A 26,610-nucleotide genomic window follows, 5' to 3' on the forward strand; every position below is an offset into this window, starting at 1 on the left:
TGCACATTTTATTTATGTTCAGTAGTTCTTTCTAGCTCAAGCAAATCCACAAACTAATAGAAGGATTTATTATTAATGTCGCCTGTTGACTGTTGTATAAAACTGTTGTTTTTTTTTTTTGGGCTATAATAGACTACTGGCACCTCTTTTGGGCCACTTAAAGCACTGTTTATTACATAACCAAATATCATGTCCAGATCCAATAGAAATACACTAAAACAATAAATCTGTTTGTATAAAAGCGTCTGATAAATGCAGAGGTCTTGAGTGGCTCATTACTGTAGTAAACCAGCAGCAGAAACAATAAAACACACTGAAGTCGAGTAAATATAGAGAGTAGTCCAGCAGAGGGAGCTGGAGAGATAGATAGTGTGTCTCCTGAACTTTCTATTCATCTGTGAATCCTGAGAAATAAAATACATCACAGTTTACACAAACATATCATGCAGAACAACTGTGTTCAACATAGATAATAATCAGAAATGCTCATTTAGCAGCGAATCAGCATATTTTCGTGATTTCTGAAGATCATGTGACACAGAAGACTGGAGGAATGATGCTGAAAATACAGACTTGATCACAGAAATAATTTATCTTAAATTATAATAATTCACAAGTTTTATTGTATTTTTGATCAGATAAAAGCAGAAGTGTGTATGTGTGTGTCTAGTTCCAGATGTGAGTGTTTCTGTCCATGTGTGACACTGATGCTACAGGAAGTAGTTCCTCTGAGCTCTTCCTCTTCTGCTGGTGTACAGGTGAGCGCTTTCTCTCTGTTCAGAGACACTCGTGAGTGTGTGTTTGAGATTATATATCTGAGTGTAATATATTATAATATAATATATTGTAATGTTATAAAATATATATATAATTTATTATTATTATTATTATTATTATTTTCAAGTAACATTTAATTGGTTTTAGTTAAATATATTTTTTGTGCCATTCCTTTTTTCAGTGTAGATTTTGTTGGATTGTTATTTTTTTATTTAAAAATATAAATCCATGTTGTTTATATTTTTTTTTTATTATGTATATTATACTATGTGTCCTTGGAGCACAAAACCAGTCATAAGGGTCGATTAAAAAAAAAAAAAAAAAAAAAAAAAAAAAAAATATATATATATATATATATATATATATATATATATATATTTATACATCATCTGAAAGCTGAATAAATTAGCTTTCCATTGATGTGTGGTTTGTTAGGAGGAAAATATTTTTCTGAGATACAACTATTTGAAAAACATCGAAATATTGAGGAAATCATCTTTAAAGTTGTTCAGATGAAGTTCTTAGCAATGCATATTACTAATCAAAAATATTTACAGTAGGACATCTTCAAAATATCTTCATGGAACATGATATTTATTTCTATAAAATCTCTAATTGTAACCCATACAGTGTATTATTGTTGTCTGTTGCTCCAAATATACATGTGCTACTGATGACTGCTTTTGTGCTGCAGGGACACGTTTTACAATGTGTTATTTTATTTATTTATTTATTTTTTAAGTATAAATGGTTTGTTTTAGCATATGACAATATTAAACTTGTTTAAAATGTCTCCCATTTGAGCTGCAGAACAGTGATGTGTGTTTGATCCACTGATCTATACATCTCTATCTCTGTTACAACACTTAGAAAAAGGGTTCATTGGGGTTCTATATAGAAATAAAAGAGAAAAAAAACGCACTTTCAAGAAATCCTTTTATAAATGTATTTGTACCGTGTCTTACACAGACGCGTTTCTAGCCATCGCACAAACAAGAACATTTTAAAACAATGCATCACAGGTGAACCCCATTCCTCAAATCATTAGCATCATCAGGTGCATCAAGTTAAAAACATTATGGAAGCACACAAGAAATGACACAGATAGATTGCAACCCAAAAAACAATTTAAAGGTAATTCTTCATTTAAACCATTGGGGTATACTGTTTGAAGTGTGTAAATCCAAAAAGCCTCTCGCTGAAGAAGAAAGCGCTGCCTATCATAGAACCATAGGATTCGCGATCCCGCTCCGAACTTCCGAACTGACTCAAATGATTCGCGAACCTGATCTGAATTCTCGAACTGATTCAAATGATTCGCGAAACCGCTCCGAACTCTAAGTGATTCAAATGATTCACGCTCCGAACTCCCGAACTGACTCAAATGATTCGCGATCCCCAAACTGACTCAAATGATTCGCGAACCTGTTCCAAACATCCAAACTGACTCAAATGATTCGCGAACCCGCTCCGAAATCCGAAATGACTCAAATGATTCGCGATCCCGCTCCGAACTCCCAAACTGACTCAATTGATTCGCGATCGCCAAACTGACTCAAATGATTCGCGATCCCGCTCCGAGCTGCCGAATTGATTAAAATGATTCATGCTCCGAACTCCCGAATTGACACAAATGATTCGCGATCCCCAAACTCATCAGTGTGTACCAAGAAGCACAAACAAGAACATTTTAAAACAATGCATCACAGGTGAACCCCATTCCTCAAATCATTAGCATCATCAGGTGCATCAGGTTACAAACATTATGGAAGCACACAAGAAATGACACACATTGATTGCAACCCAAATGGTTTTACAAAAAAACAATTTAAAGGTAATTCTTCATTTAAACCATTATACTATTTGAAGTGTGTAAATCCAAAACTGATTAAAATGATTCACGCTCCGAACTCCCGAACGGACTCAAATGATTCGCGAACCCGCTCCGAACTCCCGAACACTGGTTATATATCAGTGGATTGATCCTGAGTCTGGTGTGATGCTCCTCTGCAGCAGCAGGTGTCAGTGTGAGACCACACACGCACGCGCACACTTTCTTGTTAAAGAAAACCTTAATATTTAAATTCTGCATAAATGAAAATAATTTGATTTGATTTTTATACTTTTAGAGGAAACTAACTGAACTTCTTTTTAAAGTTGGTTATCAAGGCAACATTTCTGATTTTCATTTAGTTTAACTTGATTTTACTAAACTCAAACTGAAATAAAAAATGAATAAAAACTTAGGACAAAATAATGAAAATAAAAATTACAAAGCAATTAGTAAAAATCTGAATGAAAACCGAACCCCCCAGATATGAATCTAAACTCTTAACAGTAAAATTGTTTCTCAATCTAGTGGATTTTATTCCTCTTTTATTATAATGAGCCAGTTCCCTCTTAAATGGCAGGCACACTTGAACACAATGTTGCTGATGAGAATCCAGTCACGCTAAAGGGGAAGTCGTGGCCTAATGGTTAGAGGGTTGAACTCCCAGTCGAAGGGTTGTGAGTTCTAGTCTCGGGCCGGACGGAATTGTAGGTGGGGGGAGTGCATGTACAGCTCTCTCTCCACCTTCAATACCACGACTTAGGTGCCCATGAGCAAGGCATCGAACCCCCAACTGCTCCCCGGGCGCCGCAGCATAAATGGCTGCCCACTGCTCCGGGTGTGTGCTCACAGTGTGTGTGTGTGTTCACTGCTCTGTGTGTGTGCACTTCGGATGGGTTAAATGCAGAGCACAAATTCTGAGTATGGGTCACCATACTTGGCTGAATGTCACTTCACTTTCACTTTCACTTTCACTAATACAAAAGATTTGATTTTGAATCGGAGTCATTAAATCAGTCAAACACTGAATTCAGTCCCTGTGTGTGACTGTTGTTCATCCTCTGATGTGAGCTCCGAGCAGACTCATCTCAGACGCTCTTAATGTTGCTCTGATCTCTCCTGTTTTATCTGTTGTGCTCATCAGTGTGGGATCATGTGAACATTAGTGATCCATCTTCACTCTCATCTTCATCTCACACACGTTATATCAGGATCAGCTCCACACGAATCATCCGTCCATAATCAAACACAAAATAAATAAAACACAATTAAAGGCAAAGTTCACCTCATCCTCACTCTCAGTTCATCAGAGATTAGGATGAGTTTGTTTCTTCATCAGATTTGGAGAAATGTAGCATTGCATCAGTGTCTGATCAATGGATGCTCTGCAGTGAATGGGTGCCGTCAGAATAAGAGTCTGATAAAAACATCACAATAATCCACAGCACTCCAGTCCATCAGTGAACATCTGGAGAAGACAAAAGATGAAACAAATCCAGCATTAAGATGATTTGATCAGCTGTTTGGACTCTCATTCTGACGGCACCCATTCACTGCAGAGCATCCACTGATGAGACACTGAAGCAATGCTACATTTCTCCAAACCTGATGCAGAAACAAACTCATCTTAGATGATGATGAATTGATGAATCACAACATATTTCATGTTTAATAACTGTGATTTTGATCTCAAGTAAAGCAATAAACAACATACTTCTGCAATTTATTCCAAACTAGTTAACTGTAGTTTTTGTAATAACCCATCGTTAGTATAAAAACGGAGATTGAGTCATTAAAGCACACAGCGATGCATAGCAAAAGTGTTGTTTTATTGGTCACACATTCATACTTTTATAAAATACTATATATATATATAATATTAAAATCAGAGTGAGTTAATTACATGTGCATGATCTTATAAGAGCTCTGCACGGTGGTGATAAATTACAGCGTGGTGTATTGTGATAAAAGCCGGTGATTGGGATCTTCACGAGGTCCAGAGCGAGTAGGACGTGAGGGCCAGCAGAAACGACACCATGAGCACCAGCACCTTCTGTGTCCACACACACGCGTCCAGCTTCTGCTCCAGACGAGAGTTTGTGGCCAGCACACGCATCAGCTGAGGACAGAAGACTCACGCTTTAACAATCAGAGGAACTCAGGACAGCACTGACAGAGCTCAGACTGAGCCGGGGTCACACCACAGAGCAGTTAGGACCTTTATATAAACATGCCTTTGAAAGAAACACACATTACTGGAGACAAAACAAAGACACTCGTATGATATATAAGAGCATTCAGTGCAAGCTGAAACAGCTCAGACTTGCGTTTTAGTCTGAGACTAGACTTAAGTCTTGTCGGTGAGACTGGGGGTTAAAACAGTAACATTTTGCATTTAAGGAAATATTATTTAAATATGCAAATTAGGTTCATCTAATTAAGTATGCAGTAATTTGCATGCATTTCCAGAAGATTTCATACAGCCAGGTTCAGAATTGTTGCTTGATTTTGTTGACATGCTAAAGATTAGAGACTAATAGAGACTAATAAAATAATAAAACTGTTTTAAAGTGCTGCTGAAGTAAAGAAAGAAACTCTTTTCGAGAAAATATCCTTTAAGATGTGACTTGTAACACATCTACAGATGCAAAAAGAGAAAGAGCATTCTCACTTTTTTTTTCTTTTCTTTTTTTCCAATGAAATATAACAGTATTTATTTATTTTTACATTTACATTTTTTGATTTAATAATAATAATCAATATTGTATTTTAATAGTGAAATATTTTAGAAATTTCTTTAAATGTTTTTATTTACGTAAAACATTATGTAAATAAAAAAGTACAAAATATATATATACATTTCACTACTTTTTTTATTTACTTAATAATTATAGCATTATTAATGCTATTACTTTTTAACATTTGAAATCACTTTTTTTTTTATCAGAAACAACGATTGATTTTTTATTATTATTTATTTTGCTCTAATTTAATTGTGTGTATAACAACATTTTGAAGAAAAAAGGCTCAATTTAAAAAAAAAAAAAAAAAAAAAAAAATATATATATATATATATATATATATATATATATATATATATATATATATATATATATATATATATATATATATATATATAAATATATATATATATATAAATATATATATATATATATATATATATATATATATATATATATATATATAAAATCAGAAATGTGAGATCCAATAAAAAGGAAAAAACTTTTTTTTTTTTTATTTCATCTTTAGTTATGTCAGAAATATGCTTCTATGATTAATGAAGTGATAAAGAGAAATCCAGAAATGCATTTACAATTTAAATTTTTTTTTTTGCTTTAATTTAATATTCAAAAAGTGCAATAAAATAAACACTTAGAAATGCATGATGGATGTTATCTTGTAGTTAGGGTTCAGTTCCCAGGGGACACACATTCTGGTAAAAGAATGTATATCCTGAAGCCTCTGTAAGTCTCTTCTGATAAAAGCGTCTGCTAAATGCACAGATGTAAATGTATCTTTCCCCTGGTCTGAGACACCAGTCAAACACTCCTGTTAAACCTCTATCTCGTGTGTGTGTGTGTGTGTGTGTGTGTGTGTGTCTCACCGTGCTCTGCAGGTCCTGGTGCTCGCCGCTCGTCGTCACTGATGGACTCCCAGACCAGTTACTCAGAATAGGCTTGGGGCTCTCGAGCAGGTGACAGCGAAGCCTGAGGACACAACGGCTGATTAGAGTCAGATAACACCGCTCCAGCTCCTCTCAAACACTCTTCACATCTCAGAGTCTTCCGTCTGATTACTGAGAGAGAACTGAAGCGCAGCACTGTGTTCATTCACACGCCAGCGGCTCGTCTTCAGGGAACTTACATCTACGTTTAACTTGTAATGAAGCGATTATCAACTATCCTCCATGTGGCTCTCTGTCCAAATAACATTCAATGGCTTCACATGAAAATTAGGAATCCAAGACATAAATATTTGTAGTGTAACTTTACAGTTATAATAGGGAAAACAAATAAAAAAACAATTTTCTTAAACTTATTTTACATTGAAGTAATCTTATTAATACTTATTTTTGTTTTGTAATTATTTTTAATAAAGTTATTATTTACATTATATTTTTCCTAAATATTATTTGATGTTAAAATGTAACAGTAATATTTTTCTAATTTTTATTTTTATTTAATAATAATAAATATAAATAATTCACTAATAATGCGGTTCTTTAATGTTTCTTTAAACATTTTATTTTACACTTAAATTATAACCAGAACATTTATTTATATTTACTTTTGTCATTTTTATATATTTAATAATAATAATAATAATAATAATTATAATGGCATTATTATATTTTCTCATACCTTATTTCTTTATTTTTTAGATTTATATTTTTAATGATTTAATAATATATTTTATTTTTGATAATATTTTATAGCCATATTGATATATGATCACAAAACTTTGGACAAATTGTGCATCCTCACAAACAATCACAGCAAACCTGGAAATGATGTTTAACTGCATTATATGAAAAATTGTAATTCAATTTCCCCCCAAATTGTGCAGCTCTAATTATTTGTATTTATACATGTACATGCATTTGTTAACCTTATAATGTAAACTAATTAAAAGATTATCTAATGAGCGCCACATTAAATAAACATCACTGCAATATATATATTATTACTTTGTTTTGGAAATCCACATTAATAGTTTTGTATGAAAGACATTGATGAATCCAGATGTGTTTGTTTAAGCCGGTGTTCCCAGAATGCAGTGCGTGTGTGAGAGACGTCACCTGTGCTCCATGACTTTAGCTTTAGAAACCTCCTTCCAGAACTGAGCGAGCTCCGAGACACTGGCTCCAGCGCTGCTCTCCATCTCTGCTGCCATCACCAGAAACCTGTCCTGAGGAGACGCCTGGTAGCCTACACACACACACACACATATATATAACACATGCCAAAATACAGGGATTCGCAAACCTTTCTGTCAGCCAAAACCTTTAAACGCAAAAAAAAAAAAAAAAAAAATTATATATATATATATATATATATATATATATATATATATATATATATATATATATATATATATATATATATATATATATATATATATATATAATATACAACAATACACTGTATGGGGCACAATTATAGATTTAAAATTAGAACTTCATTTCCGTTGCATGAACGAAGTAAAAATGTGTTTTTCTAAATATCTTCTTTTATGTTTCATAGTTTATGTTGGACCATTGTAGCCTAAACATCTGTGAAATAATGTTTTTGTAAAATCATGTCTACTTGATACTCTCATTTAACAAAAATAGCTTCAAAATAATGTTTTATAGAATTTAATTTGCAGTCAACTTATCGACATATGTAATTAATTCGATTTAAAAATGCGTCCCCTTGGAATTATAAGGTTCTATCTGCGTTCGGAGTAGTTTTGAGATATTGATCTTTAAAATTCTTGTGTTCCATAGACTTCTGTAGATAGAACCTTTTTGTTTTTTCAATAAAAAAATCCCAAAATGTACACAACTTAAAATAAATCATCACATAATGTAAGTAAATTGTCACAGAATAAGAATATGTGAATAACTCAATTTTGACAAAAATGTCAGATAGAACCTTATAATTCCAAGGGGACGAAATGTAATCAAATGACAGTGAGTACAATATATATACATGGGGAGGGTTGTTTGCATTTGCCCTCGTTTCTCACTTTTAAATGGCTTGAAAAAGCGCCGTGCACATTTTACTTTCACTTTCAAATTAGCACCAATTCAGAGTCAAATCAATTCAAGCAACAACAAAATAAAAGTCCTGTGCGTTTGATGCTGTATTAACAACACGAATAAGAATACATGCCTAATAAAATAACTAATTACTTAGGCTACACAAAGATATACAAAACAAAACCATGTGAAACCAAACAAATAAGAAACATTGAATGTTTTAGCAAAATGAATAAGAAAGCTTGGAGACACGGCATACACCTGGAGGTAAAATAAAACAAAGTCCATTGCAGCAACTGTATGGTCATGTGACGTGTTAACACACTCTCTTTTCTGATATTTGCAGTAAGAGAGATCTTTACCTCCATGAAGTGAGACCACGATTTCCACGCTGGCTCCGGGCTCACAGCTGCTGTTACTGGGCTTCACACGGTACTTCTCTGGAGCCGTCGTCCGCACCTGAACACACAACACATGATCAGACCACTCCAGATCCTGCCAGTACAACCATCTGTAGAGAGGAACGAGACCGAAAACACGCACAGAATAACATGGAATTTGGGTCAATACACTTTCGCTTAAACGTAGGACTGTAAGAAGCTCAAAGGACTTCACTACAACCAAATCAGAGAAGAATCGGAGAAAAAATTAAAACCTATTTCATCTGGCCATAAAAATATGTTCAAATGTTAAAAGTAATTAAAAACTTGATTACTAAAAATGTATTTAATAATAATTCAGAGGAAAAAAGAAACCTATGACAAAAAAAAAAGAAAAAAAGAAAAGAAAATTGTATTCAAAACAAAAAAGGCAAATAAAATACATAAATAAATAATAATAATAATAATAATAATAATAATAATAATAATATACCAGAGAATATATATATATATATATATATATATATATATATATATATATATATATATCTCAAAAAGAAAAAAATACATCGAAATTTGGGACAAAAAACAAACACCTTTCATAGGGCTTATGCATTAGGTATTGGCAAACACCAAAAAAATAAATAAGACTTAGACTGTTAAATTAAATCAGTGGGACACCTGCAGATGAGGCTGAATATCCATCATAGACCGCAACTTTATTCATCACCAGTGATCTGCTGACGTCTCACCTTAAAGGCCACCTGGTTTTTGGTGACGTTGTTGAGGATGATCAGACACCTCTTCTCTGATTCTTTAGCACCGAATCGGAGCTCTTCTGATGGACTGAAACACAACACAGCACACATGTGATTCACACACACACACACACACACACACACACACACACACAGAGAGAACTGCTGAGCCCAGCACTGTACAGCAGATCATCAATGTGTGTGTGCATATGAGAGATAGAGCTAACAAAACATATAATCATCTCTATATTTATGCATGGACTCAGAAATACAGGATTCATCATTTTAATCAAAACCCTTTCAAAACAATTTCACAATGAATGTTTTCACTTTATTTATATTATATTTTTGTAACACTTTACAGTAAGGTCTCATTTGTTAGCAAATTAAATTAACAAATGAAGCAATTAATGTGAATTCACAATGAACTAGAATTATTTGTGTTATTTAGATACAATTAAAGTTTTTAGTAATATTTAGATTTTTTTTATAATTAAATGTATTTCATATTTAATTTTTAGTGTTATTTATTTTCAGGCTTACAAAAGCAAAATTTTTATTCACTCTAATTTAATCTTTATTTAAGTTTTAGTTTATTTTTTCCAGTTAGTAATTTTAGTTTTTTAAACTTTATTATTTCAGTGAGTTGCCAAGACAGTTAAAGTTTTATTTTAAGATTTATTAAGATTTAGTTAAGATTTATTTTATTTTATTCAAGCCTTTAATTATTTCAATTAATAAAATTGTTTTAAATACTAACAATATTAATGTTCTATTTTTTCATCGTTTTGGTTCACAGTGCATTGATTATGTTAACAAATACAACTTTGATTTAAAAAATGTAATGTTGAAATTAAGAAGTTAGCATTAGTTATTCTTAGCTCTTAGTCTTAAAAATGAAATAATTTTTATTTATATGCACCAATTTAACACTCATAAACATCAATATATATATTCTGAAAGCATTGCGAGATGAAAACTGGCACATGGAGACTAAACACAGGGAGATGATGCAAATGAATCATTGTTCAGAGTTCTGATTCACTGAACTGCACAGTTTGAACTGAATCGTGTAAATGAATCATCACACATTAGTAAACACTCAATACTTCAGCCAGCTCTAATAGGCACAAGTATTGTTATTGTATATTTATTTGACATGAAATCGCGTGCTGCATGAACCGCAGTTGGCCTCAAATGACATCCATCTGTCACAATGTCAGTCATGGCTCCCAGTGGATTGTGGGAAAAGCCTCCATTAGAAACATCAAAGCTGAGGCCTTGAACCATTACTTACAATCATCATCAGGAATTACAACGCAGCCATTAGGAAGAGTTGAACCGTCGTGTGCAAGAGGATGAAGGTCTTGGATTTGAACATTTGGCAAGAAAACTGAACAAAAGGAGCTTTGCATGAATGCATTTGTTTGATGCAGCAGCTGAATGATGATTAATGCATGCTGGGAAATAACTGTGCAGCCTTCATTCATGACAGCCAGTTAGAAGAGACATGCTCTACGTTTATTTCCAGACACTTTTTAATGCTCTTGAATTTGCATTTCATTTGAAAACCATGAAAAAATGATAAAAAAATAAAAGAAATTTATAATGTGACAATAGATTTCAATTTCAAACAAATGCTGTTCTGAATGCTGAAAAATAAAATGCATCAGTTTCCTCAAAAATATCGTGCAGCACGACTGTGTTCAACATTGATAATAATCAGAAATGTTTGTTGAGCAGTAAATCATCATATTTTCATGATTTCTGAAGATCATGTGACACTGAAGACTGGAGGAATGATGCTGAAAATACAGCGGAGCATCACAGAAATAAATTACACTTTAACACAGATTCACACAGAAAACAGCTGTATTAAACTGTAATAATATTTCACAATTTTAACTGTATTTTTGATCAAATAAATGCAGCTTTGCTGATCAGAAGAGACTTCTTTCAAAAACATACCAATTAATCATTCTGACCAGTAACTGTATTTATACCACACAGTTGTAGAATGTGTTTTTGCAAATACACGATCAAGTTCCAAATAAAAAAAGAGAAATAATTAAATGAGAGAAAGCATCGTTCATTTCCAAAATATTTCATTAACTGAATTATACACGTACAACAATAACCGTACGAATATTTAATATATTTTCACATAACAAATATAATACTCAGAAATGAGAACGGTTCAGAAATTAAAGTGTTCAGTTTCACATACAACAAACACTATTTAATGTAAACTAGTTCAATTCATTTCTGTGAATCAGTCCAAACGGTCAATTCAAAACTCTGATTCAATGATACACCATTACTCAGAAATGTTCACGGAATAATTGTTCATATTTAGTAAGTATCTGAAGGCAGATATTGCGGATTATGACTGTGTATTAGTATATTGGTGCATATAATTGAAAACTATTTCGTATGATACTTCCTTCAGTGAAAAAGCGCATGTCTTTTGATCTAGATCTTGGCTGTACTTCAGGAGTGCAGTGCTTTACCTGATGTCCAGTAATGTGCCCTTGAATGTGGTGGTAGGTTTTCTAGCTCCTCTCAGTCGTCCAGGTTCTCCTCGGTCCAGATCTTCAGACTTCAGACCGTCTTCGGAGAAATTCACCTGAAAAACATATTACAGATCAAGATGATGCTCTTAGGATTTTTACAATGGAAAAGCATGATATCAGGTGTGATTGTGTGCTCACAAACCCATTCAAACGCTCTAATATCAGCAAACTGATGCATGCAGGGTACACTGAATGTTGCTGCACAACAATTTACTTATTTTAAGATTAACAACATGCATGATAAAAGAAAAAAAATAAATGCAATACATCAGGTCCGATTTTGTGTTATAAATACCATAAAGTATAGAACGAATGTCGCGTGAATGTTGCATTAACATCGCTGCTCAAAAAAGGAGATATTTTCAGATTGGCAACCTGTATGACAAATAAATCAGGTCTCAGTTTGTGCTCACGAACTTGTTTAAATGCTCCAAAATCAATGAACTGATAAATGCAGCGTAGAAGGAAAGTTGCATGAACGTTGTATGAACGTTGCTGAACAAAAAAAATGGAGATTTCTAAGATTTCTAAGAACCTGTATGACAAATGATTGCAAAAAAATGGTAAAGTACAACATTAGGCATCATTCTGGGATTATTAACCAGTTAAAATGCTCCAATATAGACAAGCTGATACCACACAGCATAGAAAGAACATGGCATGAACGTTGCAGCGGAAAAATAATAATAATAATGACATATTTAAAGATTTATCAACCTGTAGGATAAATTACATTGCAACAAAAAACAGAATTAGAACTGTAAAAGGGTTTTTGAAGATGATAAAACCAAAAAAGCAACAGGACTATGTTTATTTTCAATGAGAATTGGTTATTTTACGGTGACTGAAATGCAACAAAGTCAAGCAGGCTTCAACTATATAGAAATTAGCATCAACCAATGGGAACAAATCGCATTTGAAATGGGAAAGAAAGGCAGAACAAAGAGTCACTGTGAACTCGAGCCCTCAACACATGAATAAACACTGAAATCATCAGGTTGGGATTTCCCATTTTAACCAAAGCAGGAACTTTTATCCACTTCATTCAGTGGCAAGCTGCCAGACGCACTGGAGAACTGCTGAACACACGCTTGCTTTGTGCAGAAGTGGAAGCAAAGTTGAAGCGAAAGTCTGGCGCAAACGAACACGTGCTGAATATGAGGGAGAGGATGTAAGGTCAGGGGTCAAGGTCAAAGGTCACGGCGTCATCGGCCGTTACAATCGAACAGAAGCTGCGTGTTAATTAATGAGCTCATTAATTCAAGAGGCAGGTTTGAAATGTTCTGGACTTTATTCAGAGTTTTGACTGGAAATGTCAATTGAACAGCTGAAAAATCACAGTTTTGAACCAGATTACATGAAATGTCCTTCACATTCGATTACATTTAACAATACGTCAGTCAATCATTAGTGTCTATTCATTAGTTAATCGAGCATTTGTGATTAAACAAATTACATTGTATTATATATCCATCTTTAAAAGCATACAGTAATGAATCACAGTCCACATTGTTAATAACATTGTTTTAAAAAATCAAACGATTAGATAATAAAATCAAACTTGTTTATGAAATGTAAATGTGGAAAAACTTCATTTTGATGGAGTGTTAGAGTAAATCTGAAACCATTCAACAGTGGGTCTAAATAAGAGTGTTATAAATGGTGTAAAGGTCGTAATGCTGATATTGAAAGCAATCATATGACAGTGGTCTACATTAGTTCCTCTATACGCTCTCGGGACTACTACACACTAGAAGAAGAAGGAGAAGAAGAAGCAGCTGAGTTTGTGCATTACACCAAACTGGATCAGCCTGAAACCAGTCGTGTTCTGAAAGAGTTAAAGTCATGCAAACCCCAGGGTTTCTTCTTTACTGCCTTGGAATCAATGGATTCACTAGAGATCTTTAAATCTCAGGAAATTGACCAATTCTGGCTCTTTAAAGAAATAGTTCACCTAAAAATTTTAATTAGTTGAAACCGTTCTCACTCTCAGGTCACCAAAGATTAGGATGAGTTTGTTTCTTCATCAGGTTTGGAGAAATGTAGCATTGCATCAGTGTCTCATCAATGGATACTCTGCAGTGAATGGGTGCCGTCAGAATGAGAGTCTGATAAAAACATCACAATAATCCACAAGTAATTCACTCCAGTCCATCACTTCCCCAGCATCTGGAGAAGACGAAAGATGAAAGAAATCCACCATTAAGATGTTTTTAACTTAAATACATTGAGTCTATAATCCACAATAACAGATTTCTCTCCTGTTTCAGACCAGGACACTTTTTCACTGGAGGAAGTGTTATTATGGATTATAGACTTAATGTACTTTAGTTAAAAGCGTCTTAACACTGGATTTGTTTCATCTTTTGTCTTCTCCAGATGTTCACTGATGGACTGGAGTGCTGTGGATTATTATGATGTTTTTATCAGACTCTCATTCTGACGGCACCCATTCACTGCAGAGCATCCATTGATGAGACACTGATGCAATGCTACATTTCTCCAAATCTGATGAAGAAACAAACTCATCCTAATCTTTATTCTTTAAGTGCTTTTGAACTGAAGTACAACTGTATCTAATGTATCTTTAACTACACACACTTTTTATGAGCAATAAATAACTAGTTTTCCAATATTTTGTCACATAACACTGGATTCAACTGGTTTTCTTTCAATCGGCATAAGAACTGGCTGATAATAAATCGTATTAATCTGATCCTATGCACCTTAGTTTTAGAGTAAAAAAACCTTATGTGTGGATTTTTTTGGCTCAAAAATGGAGTTCAGATCAGTGAGGGCTACGATCAATAAGTTCAAGAAAAAAAAGCCCAACCTCTGCTAATTAAATTCAAGTTGACAAAAAGATTGAATACAATATTTGGGTAACGTGTTGAGGTGGAGACAATCAAAATCAAGTGTGGAGAAAAGATATTATTTGATGATAACTTAGCATAATGATAGTTTTATAATCCATTATTTGTAGGCCAATCCTTTTTTGACCAGGAAATACCAAACGTGTGACAAGGAGGGTAAAATCTGTTTGAGCAAAGTCAGAAAGTTTCATCTGATTTTTAGATAAAAGAAAATCCCGTCCAGGTCAAAATGACCCAACATCAGACTCAAATCTCAGATAAAACCACTTATTTAGATTCAGTAGCGATCCAGGAAACACTTGAGGAATGCAGAAGCTCAAGAACCGGTTCTAGATTCCCAACAACAGTAATCTCTAGTGTGTAAGAGTCCAGAGGAGTTTGACACAATGACAACACAAAGATAATAATCAAATAAAACTGCTAATACAACGTCTTCATTTACACCCCGTAACCAGACGGTGATTTGTTAAAAATATCAATCAAAAATGCATTAAAATCATATGAAATGCCACTGAAACTGGGAATCTAGATGAAGCGTGTCGTTCGGTGCTGTTGAAATGGGATGGACACATGGGATGGATCTGGTTTGGCTCTGGAAACCGCAGGCACTTGAGGATGTAGAAACCTCTTACAATGTCTTACCAGTCCTTGTTTCAAGACAGACAGAGAGGGACATGAGAAAAACATGCACCAGAAAAACCGAGCGCAACTTTGAGTTTCTCTCCCCGTTCATTTTCTCCACAGGACTTGAGAATTAATCAAATCAACCAAATGAATCACATTGAAAAACTCTGATCTGAATCAGTTGCTCTGTGGAGAACGAATGGGATTTTTACTCAACTCGCGCTCGATGGCGACCGAACATTGGAAAAGGATCTCAGGATCCCAAATGAAAGCTTACAAGCGCTTCATCTCATGCCAAATCAATCTAGAACCTGGAAGCTCATGCTGAGCGCTCGAGAGTCACGTGATGAATCAGAGCGAACGATGAGACGCTTGTGAGTTCATCAACAGAATTAGCATATCTAACAAACATATCACACACTCACGAGACTCAATCACGAGACTGTGAGACGTCTGATTAGTTGATGAGATCAGAGAGACAATGACCCTCAACAGCACAATGCAGGTTAAAATCAATGACAGGGAGAAATGGTGCATTGGAAGCTAGCGGAAATAAAACATAGAAATATATACATATATATTATCTTCGTTAACTATAATAATCCTGTTGGGAATATTGTGGTGATTTTAATCTGAGCATTACATTTCCTAAAGATTGTTGCTTGTTTTATGAGTACATTGTACACAAGTTTTAAATAAAACAAAGATTACTGGACTATGTTTTACAAAGAAAATAAATTTTATTTGATACTAATAATCTAAAATAAAATACTACTTATATTATTTTCACAAATAATTATTTAATCAAATTTACAATGAAAGACAGTGTTCAAACAGATGTTTATTTTATATTTCAGTTTTAGTTGCAGTTATTTTATTAAATTGTTACAGTAAACAAAATCGAGAAATGTTGCCTTGGTAAACTAGCTGAATTTATTTATTTTTTTATATTTTTTATATTTTATTTTTTATATTTTTATTATTTTATAAATAAAACAAAGATTACTGGACTATGTCTAACAAATAATTATAAAATAAAACTTTAATCAAACAGACATTAATATTTTTTTTATTTCAGTTTTAGTTGTAGTTATTTTATTACATTGTTAAAAATTCAAAAACAAAAAAGTTCCATGTAAACTAGCTGGAATCAAATAAATTAAGTTTTTTGTATTTTATTTCATTTCAGTTCATGTTTATTTTAAGTACTAAAAAACGTTGTTAAATGGTTTTAGTTTTATGAATATTGTGGTGATTTAGAGTTATGCATTACATTTCCTAAAGATCATTTCATTCTTTCTACTAAAAAATCACGTTTAAAATAAATGTGTTAATTGCCACAAGTATTTTGGCAAGTATTTACAAAATGAATATACACATTTTTCAGTGCGTGAAAGTGTTCAGACAGATTTAGTTTTAATAGCGTCTCTCATTTCAAGTTCAGTAGAAAAGTTGTGTTGGCAAGTTTGATTCATTTCTGTGAATCAGTTCAAACGGTCTGCTTCAGTGAATCAGTAAAATATATGAAATGATTCCTTTGCATCATCATCATGCAGAATTGTTCACTGAACTCTCTTGTTCTTTATGTTTTGGTAAATATACTAAATACTGTTGTTTACATTTATCATCAAAGTTTTTTATGTAAGAATTCTTCTGGAAATATCGTCCAGCTCTAGTCTTTGCTAGAACTCTATTCACCTGATGTTACCCTGACCACATAATGATTATCATCTCCCTAATTAAGAAGCCAAAAGAGAGCAAGAGAGATGACAGGGAAAGAGGAGCTTCAGTATAAAAGTCTGGGTCATGTCACTACAGCAAAAGCATTGAGGTGCAGCATCAGCATGCTTTGATTTCAAATCACAGTGGTCAAAGAACATTGATTCAGAAGCTCAGATGCATAGTCAAAAGTATGATAATTATTCACAAACTGAAATGATTCCAAAGTAAGAAATGAATCATTGTTTAAAACCAAGAATGTGCAGTAACTCGAGTAACAGGTGTAGAGGAGTTAATCTCGCCACAACGATCAAGAACATGTCTGGGTCACATTTCAAAATCAAAAGAAAGACAATTATATTTTGCATTGGGAAATTTCATTGAGTCTTTCATATGTTTGCATTGTCAGGATCATAAATATGTTTGCACTATTTTCATGAAAATTAACCCCTTTAAGGTCTGACATATGAAATAACAGTAGAAAAATAGTTTTTTCTTTTTTATTGGCAATGTAATCCAGTGCTCACTGGGAGATACATTTATTACACTTAGAGTGTACAATTACACTAAAAGAGCTTTTCCTTGATATATGTTTAACAAATAAACTAACTATCAATCAGATGACCGAAGGCTTGGAGTAGATTGTGTGCAACAGGTTTATCAGAAACGTTTGAGCTTGTTGATCATTTGGAGGACTTAGAAACTTTTAGGCTTTATGGGTTTAAAGACATTTTCTTGTCTAATTCTAATAACTGGGATTTTAAAAAATGCACTGCAAAAGATTTAGCAAAATATAACTTCTATTGATTTTTGGGGAAATGTGACCTGGATTTGTGAACAAGGAAACACAGATTAGACAGAACAAGAAGAAATGTGGTATACCTTCTTGGGGGTTTTGATTGATAGCTCTGAATTGAAACTGGATTCGAGAGTCTCTTTGGACTCAGATTCGATATCTTTGATGTCACTCTCATCTTCACTTACGATTGGACCATTTTCACAGATTGGGGACTGGAAGTCATCATCCGGCAGAGGCGGATAACTGTATTTGAATTGGTCCTGTCAAGAAAAAACAAAAAAGAATATTCACAAATCTTTGCAATCATGCAATTTATTATATTTTTGTTTATTTATTATTTATGTATTACATGTATTATTTGAAAAATCAGAATTACATTGAAACATATAGCACAACTAAGCTCTTTAAACCACATCATCAACATCACATGCTGTGAGATACTAAGTCATGTTTATGTCGCCCGGAAAGATTTATCTTTTTAGATTAAAAAGATATGATTATACAAAGTCTCAGTTTTGCTGATGGTGGCGCTAGAGGGTTTTAGGCAGATACTCTAAATTTGGTGTCTTTTATGTTAAGACTCTTAGCAATAAATGTGCCAAATTTCACACCATTTCTCCATGTGGTTCTTGGAGTTTCAATATTAGAAAAAGCTAAATTCACAATAAATGTTGTAGCTAAATCATACAAAAAGCTTAATTTGAACTGATGGTGGTGCTACAGCATTTTAGGTAAAGACCCTAAAATTACAGAGACTAATGTTCAGACCCCTTGCAATAAATGTGCCAAATTTCATGAAGTTCTTCGAAACAGGGTTTCAACACAACACATATTGCTGATGATGCAACATAAAGCTCAAAGAAATCGAGCTTTAAAATAGGAGCCTCCCTTAACTGGTGTACAGAAATCAAATGCTAAAAACTTCCATTCCATTTTCATTTAAATATATTTGATCAAAGTACATCTATTATTTAAACTTCAAGCCACATTTAATTAAGATCAAGTAACTCTTATTTGTCTATACCGTTCCTCCCATGTGTGGTGGAAGGTGCTCGGGGCCGACGTATGTCTGGATCTCACTCTTGTTGACAAACTTGAGCTTACTGATAGCTTCGGGGCCCAGCCACGTCTTCACTATCTTCCAGGCAGCTGCCACACACAAGAAAAAGATGATGACAAATAAACTGCTGGACCAGACATCATTACAAAGATCTGTTTAGATTCTCGCGAGCCAATCTCAACTCACCATTCATGATCCAAGGCATCTCGTACATGATCATTTTGGCTGAACAACAAAACAAAGATGTTTCAACAAAGATGTGAAATACATTTCTATAATACAATGGTTCCCAAACATTTCGTCAGCCAAACGCCTCTTAGCTTAAATATTTACTTATACTAGTCTGAGATTTTAAGTTAATATTAATAGAATTCATGTGCATGTACACAGTTCTCTCATGTCATAAATAATACAATTTCACCTTTTTTTGTCGATTTATTTTAATTTATTTTAATTGATTTTTAAAAAATTGGAGATTCCTGTTATAATAGGAGGTTTAAAAACCAGAATATACTCACAAAGAAACTTTGGATAGTACACTTTGAAGCAGTTGATAATATACTTCACAAAGTCCATGTCCTAGAACAGAAAAACATGGGAAAGTTCATTCAAAAAATAAAACAAAATTCATAAAACTGGATGATATGAGGAAGTATATACTGTGAGACAGTAAAAACATCAGCTGTTACGAGGTTTCGCTATACCACAGAAAATTTGCCTGGCTAGAAGTTGGCAAGACTGCTTTGTTATTTTCATGTGAAATTAAAAGAGACTGTAACAAAAAACATGGATTTTTGGGGTTCATTTAAGTTCTAAATAAAATAACTTAAAGGCTTTTCATTTGTACAGCATTTTATTCACTTGGATTGCACAAAAATAGACCAGAACCAAATTATTTCATATATAAAGATTTAGTTTAGTTGAATGTTTGAAGATCTGGCAGTGAGAGTGTTTACTTTACTGACCCACTTCAAGACTAAACCGTTGCCTGAAGTTCATCTGTAAAGCTGCTGTTAATCCATTGGTTAACTAACTGTTAAAGCTCACCAATGGGTGTCAAATTTAACAGTACACAAGACAAGACTGCTGAACCAGCACTTCATGTACACGCATACTGATCAGCCTGAACACGACTAGACTGTACTACAACTGGTTAATCATTCAATTGTGCAATTCTTTACTGAACGCCCAAGTAACCTTTAGCTTCATTTACTGTTGACACTTACATTTGCTCTCCACATTGACTCCTGGGAGCAACAACAGTCCTTTTCAACGAAAGTTTGTTACAAGAAAACAATAGGAGAGTTTTTATATGAAAAAAATATTTATTTGAAAACCTAGAATCCTGACATGGTCTCCTTGTAAATGGAGGAGAACATTTTACTGTTTTTATCTGAAGAATTTCTTATTAATAAAGTGAAATGTACACAGGAGGTGAAATCACAATTTGCACTTTAACCCATAAAATCAGCAGATTTATGTTGCCAGATAAGATTTTCTAAAGGTTTCTAGAGTTAAAAGTTTCAGTGTCATAGTATATTGAGCTGATGGTGGCGCTAGAGGGTTTTAAGTTAGAGATCCTAAAATTGGTGCAATTAATGTTTAAACCCTTTGCACTAAATGTGCCAAATTTCATAAAGTTCCTCCAAATAATTATTGGGATTTCAACATAACATGGGTTCTAATAAATCGCTACAGATACAACATAAATGTCAATATACAATATATATATATTTATAAAACAAGTGGAAAGAACCCATGTTAACTTAGAAATCATTCTATTTAAATTCAAATATATCCAATCAAAGCACAACTCCACAGTAAAGACACCTCCCATGACTGTCCTTCATTTTATAAACCCGAACGACCAATTTACAGTCATATAAGATAAGCATTAAAGAGAGCAAATTAAAGCACACTCTAATTCCTCCACATAAAACTGGCATTAGGTTTGATTAGGCTGCGGCTTTGGCCTTCCGGCAGCATTAAACTCCTTGAATTTCTTCTGTAGAAACATGAGACGAGGAGATTGCAGTTTGAGGGGAAATTCTTTCGGATTAAGTGAGCGAGTTGGATTGACCGAAGGGATTTAAAGGCCACGTAAATCTGCAAAGTGTTAAACCAGTGAGCGGCGTCTGTCCCTCTGCACCTTCGACTCATACAGCTAATGACCTTAAAATATCTGCCATAGGGACAATAATGGCCCAAGACTAATCAGAACAAACACACTCTGGTGACCTTGAAAGGAAAATACTAAAACTAATGAGTAATATATATATGCTGTATACTTATACAGTTGTGCTCATAAGTTTACATACCCCTTGCAGAATGTGCAAAATGTTTCTTATTGAAACAAAATAAGAGGGATCATGAAAATTGCATGTTATTTTTTATTTAATGCTGTCCTGAGTGAGCTATTTCACATAACAGATGTTTACATATACTCCACAACACAAAATAATAAATGAATTTATAAAATGACCCGTCTCTTAATCCATTGTGTGGCCTTCTTGAGCACCAGTAAGTTTTCACGTAGTCCCTCAGTTGTCCTCAGTGTTAAGAGATTTCAAAATCATACAGTCACTTTTGGAAAGGGTTCAAATATGCAGAAGGTGCTGGAAAACTAACCAAAAACTGTGCAGGAGCTTGGGATTTTTCTGAAGAACAGCAGGCAGTTGAACTGCTCAGGACCAATGCAGGACTCATGAACAACTATCACTAAATATAAAAACAGTCATGGATCATCCAGGAAATTACATAGTGTTAAGATTCAAGGGTATGTAAACTTTTGAATGGGGTCATTTTTATAAATTCAGTTATTATTTTGTGTTGAGGAGTATATGTAAACATCTGCTATGTGAAATAACTTTTTCAGGACAGCACTAAATAAAACATTTTGCACATTCTGCAAGGGGTATGTAAACTTATGAGCACAACTTATGAGCATGTATGTGTATTTATAATCAACCCAGTGAATAAAATGCATCCAAAAGAGATGAAGTGCCTTTCGTTTAATTATTGTCAGTATAATTGGTACAGCAGAATCACAGTTTGACATTTTTATTATCATACAATATCAGCCGTTGATTATATGGCATTGTCAACCAGTTGAAATGTTTTAGACCGATCTTGAGCAACATTTCTAAGCATGCAGAGTAAAGCAAAGAGCTTACTATATTACTGAGTCCAGACTCAGACATGTCGAACACGACCGTCAGCGGCATCCCAGGCTCACGTTTAGCGTAGCGCTCCAACCAGAAGGCCACGTAGCGCTTCTTATCCAATATCATCTTGGCATCTTTAATGTGCAGCTTCACTTTGAACCAGACTGCGTTTGAAACACACAGACAGAGAGAGTTTCAGATGGATATCATTTACTGATTCTTAAGGGGAAATTCAGTGCAAGCAAGAAAATCACTATAGCATAGTACTATACTTCATTTAGACTAGATTTTAAGGATAATACAGCTAAAGAATTAGTTTTTGGGAATTTGGGAATGCAAGGTATGCCAGTTACGCTTTATTTTCACATTTGCATAATATCCAACATTTCTGAAGACAGATAATAACAGATTTTCACTGGATTTATCATGTGTTTGAAATCCTGCTGTGACAGAAACTGCAGTTTTCCAGCAAAAAAAATTACTGTTAAAAAAAATGACAAAATAAATATAAGTAAACTTAAATAAATATACTATTAATATCCAAATTATGAATAAAATATATCAAATAATTTACATTAATTTGTATTAAATAAATTATATAGATTACATGTTGCAGTGCTTTTGTTTTAAAATAGTAATATTAATGTCTTATTTATTAAATGCATTGAGATCAAATAAATAAATAAAGTATTTGATAAAATAAATTAAAAATAACATGTGTGTATATATCATTATTAATAATTATAATATATAATAATATATTTATTAATATTGTTTTTATATTCAAATTTTACTATTGATGTATTTGTTTTCTGATCTTTTTTTTTTTTTTATGTTTTTTCCAATTAAAGGAATAGTTATTTTAAACAAAGTCACTGTAGTTAAGTACCATATACAAAAAAAAAAAAAAGAGTAAAATAAGTAAAGCAAAATCAAGGCATGTTTCCAGACTTCTTTCACTAAATGAGTGCTATTAAAAGCTTATATTACTGCTATTAAAATACACACTGAACTCTAGTTTTAACATCTGAACTCCACCTACAGAGTTTGTTTCCTTCTTTGTCGTATCCATGAAGGAAAACTGCTCCGCTCTCAAACATCCATCTGGGAATACTGCTCTCGGTGAGGTCTACAGGAAGAAGAAAACAAAAATAAAATAGCACTCATTCATCACATTTTCTTCCTGAATCATCACAACAGTATCAGCTTGCAACTCTGTGAACGATCGTCACACTTTCCTTCAGAACCTGATGACACATTTGATAAGAGAAGCTCAGCACTGACTCCGTTTGCTTTCTTGTTTTGTTTAAAAGCTCTTCTGTTGAACACATCAGCTGAAATGATTGAATTAACACACTGAAGCTTGTAAGGATAAAGCTCGGACAAGAGGAGGATTATAACAACATGCAATAAAGCCCTTCGTTAGAAAGAAAAGCTCAGGAATCATTTCTCTGGAAAACAAAGCCTCTTTCTTATAAACAGCTATGATCAGTCAATGAAAGCTTTAAATCTTTAGCACTGTAAAACACTGACTGAAAACATAGAAATTATGCACTGTTTACTCAATTAAATAAATAAATAAATAATAAATATAAACCAGTAATACAGGACCAAATAATTACAGCTTCAATACTTAACTTTGATCATTAACTGCATCATCTAATCATTTAAAAAGGAGAATTTGTCAAGAACATGCCCGGGTCATAATTCAAAAATACATTTTATGCTGATTTGAATACATTTAAGACATACAATATTTTTACTGCAATGCATTAAAAAAAAAACTGTACTAAATTTAAAAAATAATAATTCAAATGTTTTTTTATTACTGTAATACAGTAAAATTGTACCATAGTAATGATAATCACAGTTGAGAATAATGGTGATAAAAATTATTACATTTTTTGGTTAAAAAGTTATAATAATTTTTACTTTAATATGGTAAAAATTGGATCACGGTAATGAAAATCACTCTTGAGAATAATGAAGATTTTTGCTTATTTTAAAAAAATACAACTTTTTTCAAAAAGTTAAAATTTTTACTGTAATATGGTAAAAATTGTATTACAGTAATGAAAATGACAGTTGAGAATAATGGTGATTTTTGCTCATTTTACAAATTATTACTTTTATTTCTAAAAGCTATAATAATTTTTACTGTAATATGGTAAAAATTGGACTACGATAATGAAAATGACAGTTGAGAATAATGGTGATTTTTTTTTCTTATTTAAAAAAAATGTAAATGTTACCATTTTATTGTAATATGGTAAAAAACAAAATGTAATTATTAAAAAAGTTATTATTAGTATTTTTTTTTTTTTTTTGTTAATTAAAAATATTATTACAAATATAAAGTTTTAACATTTATACAGATACATGAATGAGAACTCTTGGGTGAAAAAAAACTAGGGATGCACGATAATATCGGCACAATATCGGTATCGGCCGATAAAAGCTTAAAATGACCATTATCGGTATCGGCCGATATGAATATTTCTGCCGATGAGCCAAACCGATATTCTCCAAGTGAAATAATTGACCTGTTTTTCAGATGTGAATGTCTGTCTACATTTGTAAAATAATAAATTTATGGTAGAATCAGTACAGAAGAGATACATGGATTTCTCTTCAGTAAAATTAAAGTTTAAATATATCAGTATATATTTGTATATATATCGATATCGGTATCGGCATCGGCCAAAATTATTTTGAAAATATCGGCATATCGAATATCGGGCAAAATCCAATATCGTGCATCCCTAAAAAAAACACAATCCTATGATAGTCCTAAAACAAGTTTCATTTTCTTTTTGGCACATGTGACCTAGTCATGTTTTCCCCAGATCTATGGTACAGCAGTTTGATATGCATGTGAGTAACTTCCTCATTTCAGTCTCTGCGGGGAACAAGCACAAGCATCGAGGCCACACACTGTACATACGCACCGTTCAGGGTAAACTCTTTCCTCCACTGTAAGCTCTCGTCGATCATCTTCAAGGTGTCTTCCACAACAAACTGTCTCCATGTGAGGTAGCCTTCAACCAGAGCGTCATCTTTGAAGAGTCTCTCCACGTCTCTGCTGTCATATTTGTCTTGGGACTCTGCGAGATTGTTAATTAACGCAATGCAGGGTTTGAATTAGAGACAGAATAACAATAATAGTTCCCGTAATAAGTGTCAGTTCCAACATCTTTCCACAACATACAGTATATGCATCAGTATATATTTTTTATTTGTGTGTGTGTGTATATAAAATGTATGTGCTGTCAATTGATTAATCACATCCAAAATACGTTTTTGTGTACATGTGTTACTGTGTATATTTATGATGTAGAATACATTTTTATATATATGAATATATATATATATGAATATAAATATATGTAAATACATGTACATTTTTTCAATATATTTACTGTATGTGTGTATATTTACAAAGACATTATATATATAAAAATTACACACATATATATTGTGTAAACAAAAACTTTTATTTTGGATGCGATTAATCGTTTGACAGCGTTAACATATAAGTATCAGGAAATAATTTAAAGCAGTATATGGGAGTATGATTTCAAACTCAGTCCAGGAAGATATCATAAAACAAATTATACACAGACTGAAAGGCTAAACTATGCACATACTGCTATTTACTTATTTTACAACAGCAAAAAAACAACCTGATTATTAAAAGATGAATTGTGAAGGTTTTCTGACAGCTGTGATCTCAAATATTAAACATCAGCTCTCGTAATGTACCTTCACACGATCCATAAAAGTCTTAAGTCACTGTCGATGCTCTAATATTTAATATTTTCGTTCAATTATGAGATGAGAATGAATGTTATCGTGAAGATCACAACATTTGTGAACTTAGCGTAACGTTACAGCTAACTCACCTCCAACATACTCGCTTTTAAACCTCTGCCGCGTTTCTTCGATCTTGGTCTCGATTTCCTTGTGGAGAACGAAAAATAGTAATTATGAATCCATTTCAAATGAGAATATACCATGTAACGTTTCTTTTGTTCAGCTGTCTGATTACCTGCTCTGATTCCGCCTGTCCTGCCTCCGCCATGATAAAGCACACTGTGAGCCACCAGTGGCGCGATCAACAATGGAACCGACCGCACACTCCGTGAAACTGGGCACATGATGACGCCCATGTTGGCTCTGACATGTCAAACAAACCTTTGAACGCGATCTCACTGCGAGATAAAGTTCCTCTGATGCTCTCTGGCAATTGTAAGCAAATAACTGCATCATGTACAGAGTCTAAAAGCAG

At 33.2% G+C, this 26,610-nt stretch overlaps 1 protein-coding gene across 2 annotated transcripts; it reads right to left on the reverse strand.

Moving 5' to 3' along the window:
* Positions 1-4,416: 4,416 nt before the first annotated feature.
* On the reverse strand, positions 4,417-26,550 carry mospd2 (motile sperm domain containing 2). 2 transcript variants are annotated; one of them, XM_026271065.1, is made up of 15 exons: positions 26,371-26,550; positions 26,225-26,282; positions 25,271-25,426; positions 23,365-23,451; positions 22,332-22,486; positions 19,677-19,737; positions 19,345-19,383; positions 19,123-19,247; positions 18,284-18,358; positions 12,021-12,136; positions 9,505-9,598; positions 8,735-8,831; positions 7,428-7,557; positions 6,234-6,336; positions 4,417-4,727 (listed from the first exon to the last, which is right to left on the reverse strand). In XM_026271065.1, exons 1-15 carry the CDS (start codon positions 26,401-26,403, stop codon positions 4,596-4,598), a joined length of 1,461 nt encoding a protein of 486 aa, XP_026126850.1. In that variant the 5' UTR covers positions 26,404-26,550; the 3' UTR covers positions 4,417-4,595. The 2 variants fall into 2 exon arrangements, with proteins under 2 accessions (XP_026126850.1, XP_026126849.1); XM_026271064.1 differs by having other exon boundaries at positions 18,182-18,358; positions 26,371-26,538.
* Between the last annotated feature and the right edge of the window lie 60 nt (positions 26,551-26,610).

Source organism: Carassius auratus, chromosome 9, assembly GCF_003368295.1.
Source record: "Carassius auratus strain Wakin chromosome 9, ASM336829v1, whole genome shotgun sequence".
NCBI classification, from domain to species: domain Eukaryota; kingdom Metazoa; phylum Chordata; class Actinopteri; order Cypriniformes; family Cyprinidae; genus Carassius; species Carassius auratus.